Below are 12,213 nucleotides of genomic sequence, written 5' to 3'. Positions count from 1 at the left end.
CACAAAGGGGTGGGCTTCATGTAGGCAAAAGAGAATCCGGGAGGAAATCCGTAGGTGTGGGGTGAGAAGAGGAAGAGTGAATTTTGGACATTTAGATCCCTCATATTGTGTTTGGAGTAAATTGGGGTCCTAGAAAAATGAGTGGGGGAGATGAAAGGGCATTAGTACTCCCAGTGGCAGAATGTGGATAGGTTACCAGGGACCAAAGTTCTTGAGGGTGGGGCCAATGGTTGGATAAACCATTCACTCAGTGAGACCATTCATTCATCCTTGAATTTACTCATTTAGCAAATACTCATTGGGTACCTAACAAGGAATCTGCCAGGTACACAGCTGGATTACAGCAAAGATGAAGTGATATTGCCCTGGCCTGTGTTGCTCAGTGGTTAGAGCATCAGCCTGCACACTGGAGGGTTTCGAGTTTGATTCCCAGCCAAGGGCTCATACCTGGGTTGCAGGTTCGATCCCTGGCCCAGTCGGGATGCCGCAGGAGGCAACCAATCTCTCTTTCTCTCCTCTTTATCTCCCACTCCCCCCTTCCATTCTCTCTAAAAATATCAATGGAAAAAATATCCTCAGGTGAGGATTAACAACAAAAGATAAAGTGATATTAATCTTGCTCATAAGGACCTTCTAGTCCAGGGGTTCTCAACCTGTGGGTTGCAACCCCTTTGGCAGTCGAACGACCCTTTCACAGGGGTCGCCTAAGACCATCCTGCATATCAGATATTTACATTATGATTCATAACAGTAGCAACATGACAGTTATGAAGTAGCAACGAAAATAATTTTATGGTTGGGGGTCACAAAATGAGGAACTGTTTTAAAGGGCCAGAAGGTTGAGAACCACTGTTCTAGTCAAATAAAGAAATAACCTCCTGAAGAGAGAAAGTATCATAAACAAAGCAAAAATTCTGAGTGTTCTCAGTGGGGGGGATTCTGGCCTAGAAGACCTGGGAAGACTCTATAGCAGTGGTTCTCAACCTTGGCTGCACATTAGAATCACCTGGGAATCTTGTTAAAATTCTGATTTCTGGGCCTCATCATTAGTAACAAAGAAACAGAATTTCTGGAGGATGAGGCTCAGAAATCAGGATTTTAACAAGATTCCCAGGTGATTCTAAAGTGCAGCCAAGGTTGAGAATCACTGCTCTATAGAGAAGGTGGGGGAGGGCAGGATGTGGGCCTGTGGAGATGGCAGAACAGGACTGGCTCAGTATAGAATAGATGTGAGCAAAATCTGTGGGTCCCCATATTTGTTGGTCAGGGTGCCTGGAAGGGAGCAGCAGGCGAACCATGGAGAGGCTGGGTTTGGGCTTGGGACAGAAAGTCTGGGGAGAGTGGGTGAGTGGCTCAGAGAATGTATCCTTAGAAGACTTCTATCTCTTCTCTTTCTGGATCAGGTGTTCCTTCTCCCAATTCTGGCAGCTGGGTTCTTACCTGGGCCTTCTGAAATCTCCTGGCTTCCTTTTCATCTGGTCAAATCCTTCATGGGTTCCAAGGGCCAGCGGAAGATGTTTTACCCAGAGGTTCCCCCATAGCAGGCAGAGCCTGACCCTACCACACATCCCACGAAGGGCTTCTGAACCAGAAGGCACAATTCTGCAAAGGTTTTCTGTAGCTTTCTTACCTCACCCCTGGAATAGCAAGCAATTTGAAGGCCAGAAATGGATTTTTTCTCCCTTCCACAACCCTAGTATGCACACATATACACACACAAGCCCATAATCATTGGCCCATAATGTTATTCACCTTCACCACCTGCTACAGCTGGTTCCCAGTACAATTTCGCTTTACACAAATCCTTTGAATCAAGGCTTTACTACCTCCTTTTACTGTGTGATCTTGGGCAAGTTGCTTGACCTCTGAAGGCATCATTTTCCTCTTTTGTATGTTGGGAATAATGCATGGCACTTAGTACGAGGGTGGCAAATGACAGTCATTAATGATTATTATTATTGTTTTCCTGAGAGCCAGCAAGATCAGATGGTCCTCAGAACTCAGGGCTGGGTTTTCATTTTCCTTCCTTTTTAATTTAGTTGTCTTCTCCCATCTGCCTCCTGTTTTGTCCAATTTGAGTCTCTCCTGTCACCCGTCTACAGCCCAGCCTGCCTTTCTCCCTGTAGGCCAGTGGTTCTCAACCTCCTGGCCCTTTAAGTACAGTTCCTCATGTTGTAACCCAATCATAAAATTATTTTCGTTGCTACTTCATAATTGTAATGTTGCTACTGTTAGGAATTGTAATGTAAATATCTGATATGCAGGATGATCTTAGGTGACCCCTGTGAAAGGGTCGTTCGACTGCCAAAGGGGTCGCGACCCACAGGTTGAGAACCACTGCTGTAGGCCCACCTGTCTCTTCTCTCAGAGAGCCCATGGGCAGCTGACTCTCACCGGGCAGGTTGTCTGTGCCTTGCTCTTCATCAGTCAATAAAAATAAATTACAAAATCATTGGTTTTATTTGTTCTTGTTACCTTGAGGGCTGTCTGAGATTCCTTTCTTTAGAAAGCTGTATTTGCATATTTCTGTGCTGGAGTCAAAGGCTGCCGCTGTGGTTTCACTGCAATTTAAATATTAATAAAACCTCCTAAACCTCTAGCTTTTTCTTTTAAAGCAGTCTGGCCTTCTGCTCCTAGGTTGCTAATATAATTTAACCTTTGTCCTTTGCTTTGTATTTGTTTAAAGGGCCATTTTGGAGTCAACTGAAGTCAGCTGCTGCAACCTTGTAGAGAAGAACTATCTAAGCCAGTAGTTCTCAACCTTGGCTGCACATTAGAATCACCTGGGAATCTTGTTAAAATTCTGATTTCTGGGCCTCGTCCTCCGGAAATTCTGTTTCTTTGTTACTATTGATGAGGCCCAGAAATCAAGATTTTAACAAGATTCCCAGGTGATTCTAATGTGCAGCCAAAGTTGAGAACCACAGGTCTAGAGTGAGGCACCAGGATTTTCATAGCTATCTAGTTGCCAGAGGATTTTGTTACCTACCCCCTTTTTCCCATCAGGGGACCATGGTTTGAGACTCACTCCACTAAACTGCATATTAGTCGGCTTTATCTTTCTAGGTCTCAGAAACTAGGACTCCGCAGTTCTTCTAGCCTGGCCCCCATACAATGCGGGGAGAAGTCTCTCCAGTTCTCCATCCCCTCAAACCATGACTTAGATCAGTGATGGCGAACCTTTTGAGCTCGGCGTGTCAGCATTTTGAAAAACCCTAACTTAACTCTGGTGCCGTGTCACATATAGACATTTTTTTATATTTGCAACCATAGTAAAACAAAGACTTATATTTTTGATATTTATTTTATATATTTAAATGCCATTTAACAAAGAAAAATCAACCAAAAAAATGAGTGCGCGTGTCACCTCTGACACGCCTGTCATAGGTTCGCCATCACTGAATTGTCCTGATCATTTACTCATTTCAGGATTAGCTCCCTTTGCACCCCCCAATCCCTGCTCGCCACAGGACCTGGCTGTCTCAGTTCTCCTTAATGATCTATTTGCCCGGATTCATTTAATTTTCTCCTTGTTATGGGTAGGTTTACAGGCTGTTGGGGGAGCTAAACATCACTGAAGTACGGTAAAGGGGCCTCTGGCTCAGCCCTGCTACAGGCTTTGATAAGCAAGCTCCCAAGGAGTCTGGCTAGCAAGCGAGCCCCTTCGCTCTTGGTTTCCGCGGGTAGATGTGCAGTCCCCTCACCCTGCTTTCTCTCTGCCGCTGGGGCTGCCCTTATCTGCTCCTCGCAGCCTTCACAGGGTACATTCTGGGCGGCTTGGCTCCTTCGCTCCAACCACCCCAACACTGATTCCTTTCTTTTTCTCCTGCGCGTTTTTGAGCCCATACTTTGTTGGTGATTCTGGCTGCATTTTTTTTAGGAGGGAGATAATCTACCAAGCTCTTCTCTAGGCCCCTCCCTGCACCTGCATGATAATCCCTCCTCTTCTTCCTTTCCAACGCCTTTGCAGAAGTTCATTTTGTGAAATGAGATAAAGGCAGTACAGGAACCAGTTCCCAAAACCCTGCTTTGCCCAGAGAGGGCTAAAGATTGTGGGATGGAAAACTGGGAGGGCGTCTTAAAACCAGAGGTGGAAGGAACAAGTAGATTTACGTTCTCATCAGAGAAGACTCAGACCCAGACAAGCATCATGAGGCAGGGTCAGAAGTTGACTTCCAGGAAAAGGTTACAGAGCTCAAAAAACAGATGGGGTGGACAATGGTTGGGAGACTGAGAGACAATTATAGAAAACATCTTAATGTGTCTGAGCCATCTCTGCTTCCACCCAGGATTCCTGGGAAGGCAGGCTGTCCTAGATAGATACTGCTTTTCCTATTAACCCATCAGTGATGGGGCAGCAGGCTGAGGCCTGGCTCACTCCCAGGGTCCAGTAAGCCATGACTTGTCCCTGGAAATGAAACACTTTTGACTAAAGTGTTCCTACCTGTCTTGACTGCTAACACAGAGAACCCAGGACTCCCTGGCAGGTAGACAGGGAGCTGGCATGGGCCCTTGAGAGCTTGTGCTGTAGGCGAGGCTGAACTGGAAGGCTCTGACAACTGAAAGTTAAGCAATCATAAACTGGGAGGCTGGATAGGAGCGGAAATAGGAGTAGCCACGATCTAATCGGTAAGTCCCTTTGTCTAGGGCTGCTTTCCCAGGCAGAGCTGCCTCTTGGAGACAGGAACCTTCTACTGCCTCCCACCATGACCCATAAAAGAAGCTAGAGTGCCAGTCCCTCTCACAGCCTCTCACTGTTCTCCCCAGATTTCCTTGCATCTTGAAGCGATGCCTTCTGACCTGGGGTCAGGGACTGATACAGATGGAAAGCTGAATGACGGGATAGAAAGGGCATGGGTTCAGGTCTCTGAATTGTCATTTACTAACGTGCAAACTTTGAGCAAAATCTTTCCATTCCCATTCTTCAGAGGAGGTGACAAGTACCCACTTCATGGAGCTGTGGTGAAGACTGAATGCGATAAAAATGTAACAATGGCCGAAACCGGTTTGGCTCAGTGGATAGAGCGTCAGCCTGTGGACTGAAACGTCCCAGGTTCGATTCCGGTCAAGGGCATGTACCTGGGTTGCGGGCACATCCCCAGTAGGAGATGTGCAGGAAGCAGCTGATCGATGTTTCTCTCTCATCAATGTTTCTAACTATCTCTCTCCCTTCCTCTCTGTAAAAAAATCAATAAAATATATTTTAAAAAAAAGTAACAATGGCAGTTAGTTCCATTTTCTCTACTCTTCCCTCACCCACCTACCCTCCTTACAATATGGCAGCACTGAATTGTGTGAGGATTTCATTCTTTGCCTAAAAGGGGATTGCAATCTATGACAGTGTAAAGACCAAGAAATGATGACACGGACTATTATCTATGGATTAAGCACGTTAAGTAGGAGTGGTTGTCAGAATTCTAAAGATGTCCTTCCTAGATTTCTGGCCCCTGGCTGTTTAATCAAACAGAACTCTAAGGGGCTCTGCAGCTGTAATTAGGGTTTTGGACCATTAGATAGGGAGATCACTCTGGACTACCTGGTAGGCACAATCTAATCACTTGAGCCCTTAAAAACAGACATTCTCTGGCAGGAGTTAATAGAGATAAATCAGAGAGTCCAACTGTGAAACACTTGACCAGCCATGGCTGGTTTTGAGGATATAGGTAGGGGGTCATAAGCCTAGGAGTGTGGGTAGCCTCTGGAACAGTGGTTCTCAACCTTGGCTGCACATTAGAATCACCTGGGAATCTTGTTAAAATCCTGATTTTTGGGCCTCATCATTAGTAACAAAGAAACAGAATTTCTGGAGAGAGAGGCCCAGAAATCAGGATTTTAACAAGATTCCCAGGTGATTCTAATGTGCAGCCAAGGTTGAGAACCACTGATAGGGAGAGTCATAAGGTCAAGCTTAATTATGCTAAGAGGGCTGTGCCCTCTAAGCTGGGACTTGTTTGTGGCTTTGCCAACAGGTCAGTCTGAGGCTTAACCCTATCGCTGCTCCCTACAGGTGTTACTATAGTACAGTGAAAAGGCTCTGAGAAGTCTGCAGGCATGAGCATAAAGGACAGTCATACGTGTGGAAGTGTTTGCTACCAACTTTATTTGCAGGTGAATAGTACAACATTGACAAACGTATTTTGTACAATCAAGTCTGCACTGCCCCCGGGGCTAAGGAAGACATAGTCCTTTCAACAGCTAGAAACAGTCCCAGATAATGAGTTTATGAAAAACACTTTCTCTTCCTCCAGCAAACAAAATTATTTATGAAGCTGTACAGTTCAACAATAGGGAGCAAAAGGAAAAAAATTACCTCAAGGAAAGCAACAGCTCCTTTTCTGGTGGGATCCGTCTTTTTACAGACATGAAATATTCATATCAGAGATCTTATATTTCAGGAGGAATGGGTTACATAGCAGAGCTACAACAATAAACATTTTATTTATTACCAACAGGGAATTAGAAGACTCTCTTTGAACATAGTTCTTACCCAGACTTTTGGAGACCAGGGTCAGCATGACTCCTCTCTCTAATTAATCAAGTTTCATATTTATAACTATTACCTGCCTCTGAATTCCCTTCCCAATATCCCACTCCAACATATGAGAGCTGCCTAAGGACTGTTCTGATTTTAAATTTTATCACAGATCCCTAAGAGTTTGGCCCTTGGCCTTTATGAACACAGGGTTTTAGAGAAACAAATTCAGGGAAACCATCTATTCTCCTGAGCCCAGCTACTCTGTGCTACCAGCTCTAAGCCGACAGCCCCGGTACAAGGAATAGGGCTGATAAATAATGAATCAGCATCTTGCTCAACTGGTGGCGTTTAAAATTCTTTTCAGGTGAAAAATTACCACAATTTTGTGCTCATGGCAGATTTCAAAGGGAGACTTGGAACAGAAAATCTTTAAGGGACCCTTACACAGCCAGAAGTTCTTTTCAGGTTGATGTACATAAAACATTTAGTAACCGGGACAGTGGAAGGACTACAGAGGAGCTCCCAGGGCCTGGGAAAAGGCCATTTCTTAAGCTTATTCTTGGGGTCCTGTGGAGACAGGCTCTACACATGGTTGGCAGGAATCAGCAGCAGCTCCGGGGCCCTGGGGTATCAGGTAGGTGTCCAGCTCCTGGCACTGGTAGAGGGCTACGCTGTCCAACACCCACTCTCTGGTTACCATAGGTACCTCACACATCTGCCCAATCACTGAGGACAGAAAACACAAGTAGAGATTAGTGTCAATTCACATTTTCCCAGACCAGATTCTAGTTAATCTACTCTGGGCACCTGGTTGTATGAGTTCTTAGGGTTACTCAGGAAGAAGCAAAAGTGTTGATTGTAAGCAATGTTTTAGGACATAAGAACTTATTCGGCAGCCTGAGGAGTGACTGCTGGTGAAAGCCTACAGCTTTAACAACTTTACTAACATGAGCCCCAATCTGTTAAATAGCATTGCAATTTAGTGATAGGAAAACATTTGCAGTCTCTTAAGTGAAAAAGCAAAACAGTATGAGCATGATCACATTCGTGTAAAATATATGTATATATATATACACACACACACGTGCCTGAAAGAATTTTATGGTGATCATCTCCAAGTGGCGGGATTACTGGGATTCTTTTATTGTTTGTGTTCATTTTTATTTCATGTGATGAACATTCACATTTAACCTCTCAATGGGAATAGTTCATGCATTACTTTTATAATGTAAAATAAACAACAAAAAAGTTTTAAAAGGATATTTTAGCCATTCATTCAACAAATATGAGCCCCCCGAATGCACTGAGCGCTGTGTTAATTAAGCACTGGGTAACCAGTGGTGAACCAAACTCATCTCATAGGCACATGCTTGTGGCCTTCTGAAGCCCCAAACAGGTGCGCCATTCACTCCAGTTGATCTAAACAGGACAATCAGACCTAAAATCACCATAGTAACCTGCACACTTAACCTGGGCCCTCTACCCCACACTCCTCCGGATGAAGGCTTACAGTAAGACTTACCACGCAAGCCACTGTCGTCTGTCCAGGCATCCGGCTGCATGACCACAACTGGGTGAGTGCCCTGCATCCCCAGGAAGGAAACAACACTGAGGGTATCAGAACAGGACTGGGAGCAGTCACTTCACCATTGCTTGATGGTGTGATGAAGCAGACTACCCTGGGCAACCACACAGAGGAGGAGGAAGGGCACGTGGCAAAAAGGAAGGATTCGAGGTGAAGAGCCTCCCCTCAGTATATTGAATACTTCGAGCTCTCAGGTCCTCGCTCCTTCCTTACAGGTGGAGTCTCTGGCACACACACGCGGTCAGAGGAGGCTTGGGTTAGGAGAGGCCTCTCAGGCTACGCTGGGGTGTGGAAGGTGGTTCATTGGGACTGATGGGTGCTGCCTTGCTCAATCACCAGAGAGAAGATTGTGTTCCCCCTCTGACAGGGCACCAAATGCTTACCTTGGCGAGGGTGAATAATGAAGGCTCCTTCACCACAGAAGCCCCACAAAGCTGCACCATCCACTCTAGTTGACCTAAACAGGCATTCAGACAAAGTCACCACAGCAATCTACATGTTTAACCTGGGCTCCCCACCCCACACTCCTCTGAATGAAGGTGTATAGCAAGGTTCCCAGTGGGAGTCCCTGTCTCTTTACTCCAAAGGGACAGAAAGGCCTGAAACCAGAGGGGCATGGACTCTAAGTTAATTTGCCACTGATTTGCTACTTACTCTGGTTATCAGTCCCAATAAGGCCACTTGGTAGATAAGGTTTAACAGTCTCTCAAATAAAACACAAGAAAAAAATCTAATTTTCATTAATTTGCTAAATTGCAGGTAAGATACTGTGAAAAAACATCCACCTGTCTTCCCTTCCTCCTTGCCTAATTCTGTGTTGGTAATTGATAATCAGGGCCACGGAGAGCACCTTACTTGGTGGTAATTACTGTAAATGTCAAGATATGGGAAGATAATTAAAACAAAACAAAACAAAAAGCACTTATCACCCCGGACGGAGACTCAGCACATCAGCTTGGAAAGGCTACATGCTGAGCCGGTATCAACACACTCAAGGTAATAAAAGTCAGAAGAGGTTGCACCTGTACCTGAAAAATTAGTAGAACTGACCAATGGGTGGCTCCTGGGCCCCTATGGGTGCTCTTTTCTATCAACCCATTTCTGGGGATGGTTAAGGTGCTCCTCTTTGTCTGAGCGTACTGAGGTCAGCCGACTCACTTCTAAAATGATACCTGCTAGAGGCCCTGGTTTTCGTTATACCAAAGTACAAAAACACCGAGAAATCCATGTGTGGCATGTTGAAATTTCATAAAAATCCAATCAATAACCAATAAAGTAGACATAAGCAAAATTATTTTGCCAGGCTCTCTTGCTGCCACTCATCTACCCCTGACCACATGCTAAGGTCATCTTCTGAGAAGCAAAAGGACTTGATCCTGGGACAGAGGTGAGCACAGATGTAAAGGTAGGTAGCCTTCATTTAGAAAAGAATGAACCAGTCCTGGCCAGTGTTTCTCAGTGGTTAGAGCATTTTACTATATACCAAGGGTCATGGGTTCGCTCCTTGCCCCGGGGGTAGGGGGGTGGGGGGAGTGCAGGAGGCAACTAATCGATGTGTCTCTCTCACATTGATGTCTCTCTCTCTCTCTTCCTCCTACTCCCTCCCACCCTTCCACTCTCTGAAAAGTAATGGGAAAAATATCCTCAGTTGAGGATTAAAAAAAGAAGAAAAAGAGAACAAACCAAATCTATACATATACCAGGGCTTCAGTACCGCACAACTCCAGAGTTGAGCCCCACAGCACTACAACATCACATCACATCAGTGTGCAATTAATTAGAAAATGTTCATCAAGTCTTCCCCTGCTCGGAGCTTGCCTGGGAGAGCAGGTTCACAGGGCTTATGCAGCTGCTGTGCTTTCTTCACCATCAAATGAAGATGGTTGAGGGAGAGTAGAACTCTCTCCCTAATTTATTTCTCCCTCTTAGACCAAAGGGCACCACGAGCAGCTCCACCCCATCTGAGCACAGATGTTAATTCTTCACTGCCTTCCGGCTCTTGAGAAGGGGCTCAGGCTAAGTTTTGTTTTTGTTTTTGTTTTTGTCATAGGGTGACATTGAAGTGCAGTTTGTCTGACAGGTGATAGAGAAATAGACTAACCTCTCACCAATCTGACGAACCCCTGTAAGAAGACCCCTCCTATAACTATGTAAGGGAAAGGCTGGTGCTGGACCCTGCAGTCCCCCCAGTCTCTTACCTGTGGGCATGTTGGTAAAAGGCCCATAGCAACAGATTTCCAGGCCCTTGAAGATCTGGGAGAAGAGAGGAACAGAGGAATAGAGAAAGAAACACTAGTTACAAGAAACACTAGTTATGGGTTTTATAAAAAACATAGAGAGACTCTCTAAGAACTTTCTTTTTTCTTTTCCTTTCTTCTTTTCCCCCTTAAATATATTTTTATTGATTTCAGAGAGGAATGGAGAGGGAGAGAGAGAGAGAAACTCAATGATGAGAGAGAATCATTTACCGACTGCCTCCCACATGTTCCACACTAGGGATGGAGCCTACAACCTGGACATGTGCCCCGACTGGGAACTGAACCATGACCTCCTGGTTCATAGGTCGACACTCAACCACTGAGCCACGCCGGCCGGGCATCTTTTTTTTCTTTACCACCAGACGGGTTCTGCTGCTACTTCCAGAGACAATCAGTCCAATGTCCGGAACACTGTTGGGTTTCAGAAGACTTTTTTGTTTTGTTGTTAATCCTCACCCGAGGACATTTTTCAGAGAGAGTGGAAGGGGCATGTTTAATGGCTAGAAATTCAGCTATTAGTTGATATTTGATGTTTATCCAAACGTGGTACATCAGTACTAACTAACCATACCCCTGACTGGCAGAGAGGTCTACGTTTATTTTATATGTACATGCTCCTATCCTCCTGACTTTCTTCTGGTCTCTAGCATCTGTGAACGCCAACCTATGAACCAGGAGATCACAGTTCGATTCCCGGTCAGGGCATATGCCTAGGTTGCGGGCTCAATCCCCAGTGTAGGGTGTGTAGGAGGCAGCTGATCAATGATTCTTTCTCATCAATGATATTTCTCTCTCTCTCTCCCTCTCCCTTCCTCTCTGAAATCAATAAAAATATATTAAAAAAAAAAAAAGTTCTCCCCAGGCAGCCAGCTGGAACCATATGTTGCTGTAAAAAGCACAAAAGATTATAATTTTTTCCATCCAGGCTGATATTCATTGAAGAGGATGTCTAGTTATGAGATAAGGAATCTGAAGTTTCACCTCTACAAATACATTTCTCTTTCACAGGAAAATACTATGGTGATATTTTTGTATCTTCAGAATGTCATTACTTTGATCAGGTATTTCCTATCATTGCCACCCCGTATGCAGGAAAAAACCCCAAACACTGACATTTCCTTTGAAAGAGGGAAAAATCTGGTGCTAGCTCTGCTTTGCATACAGTGGAATAAAAACAAATGGCTGGGGCCTGTTCTCCCTCAGGAGCAAGCCCTGCCTTTCCCTTCACCTCTCTTCTCTCCTTGCCCCTCCCCCAGGCCGGTTCCTTTGCCTTTCTCTCTCCTAAGCTCCAAGCCCCCCCCCACTTTTTTTGCTTCTGTAACTTGTTTCCTGAGCCTCCTCAGTCCAGCTGGCTCACTTCTACTACCTCTATAACTTTCTAAATAAACTTTCTTACTTTTAATTTGAAGAAGAAGAAGAAAAAAAAGTTTGGCTCACAGAGCTCCCCTGGGGTGAAGGCAGAAACAGACATAGGGCCAGCAGCATTTCTTGGCATCTGGGAAGTTACTTGTTTGGTTAAGAAGGTGAGGGTGGGCTGACCCCAGGGGTTCAGAGCTCCAGGGACTGATGATTTGTGATCATCTCCCAAAGCAGTTTTCCTTGGAAAGTCACCTCTATTGGTTTGCCCTCAAGTTCTGTAAATGGACAGAAGGTGCTCCTTGCGGGGATGTTCCAAAATGCCTGGCGGTGCACACTTGAAAGAGGAAGAAAGGCAGACTGGTAACGTCAGCACTCAGTCAGGGACCTAAGAAAGCTGCTGGCTCAGGCCTGACAGGCAGGTGTGAAATCTTGCCTGGACTTCTCCCTGAGAGGAGGACAGTTTTTGGCTACATCATTTGCTACAGCGTGATATGGGGACTGTGACTGAGTGTTCCTGAGTGTTCTAGTCCTTCGTT

The 12,213-nt window shown here is 45.2% G+C and overlaps 1 protein-coding gene across 8 annotated transcripts in view; it reads right to left on the bottom strand.

Annotated features, from left to right (window-relative positions):
- Nucleotides 1-6,080: 6,080 nt before the first annotated feature.
- BRCA1 (BRCA1 DNA repair associated) overlaps nucleotides 6,081-12,213 on the bottom strand; it is a 56,535-nt gene continuing 50,402 nt past the window's right edge. For 7 of the 8 annotated variants that reach the window (XM_036339652.1, XM_036339658.1, XM_036339653.1 and 4 more), the window contains 4 exons: nucleotides 10,259-10,313; nucleotides 8,444-8,517; nucleotides 7,998-8,058; nucleotides 6,081-7,201 (listed from right to left, as the gene is read on the bottom strand). In XM_036339652.1, the coding sequence (XP_036195545.1) occupies nucleotides 7,029-7,201; nucleotides 7,998-8,058; nucleotides 8,444-8,517; nucleotides 10,259-10,313 (363 nt within the window). In that variant the 3' untranslated portion in view covers nucleotides 6,081-7,028. The remainder of the gene's footprint in view (nucleotides 7,202-7,997; nucleotides 8,059-8,443; nucleotides 8,518-10,258; nucleotides 10,314-12,213) is intronic. The other variant, XR_004972761.1, reaches the window with a different exon arrangement.

This window comes from Myotis myotis, unplaced genomic scaffold (genome assembly GCF_014108235.1).
Source record: "Myotis myotis isolate mMyoMyo1 unplaced genomic scaffold, mMyoMyo1.p scaffold_m19_p_17, whole genome shotgun sequence".
Lineage (NCBI taxonomy): Eukaryota > Metazoa > Chordata > Mammalia > Chiroptera > Vespertilionidae > Myotis > Myotis myotis.
This window is presented reverse-complemented; position numbering and strand designations above follow the sequence as displayed.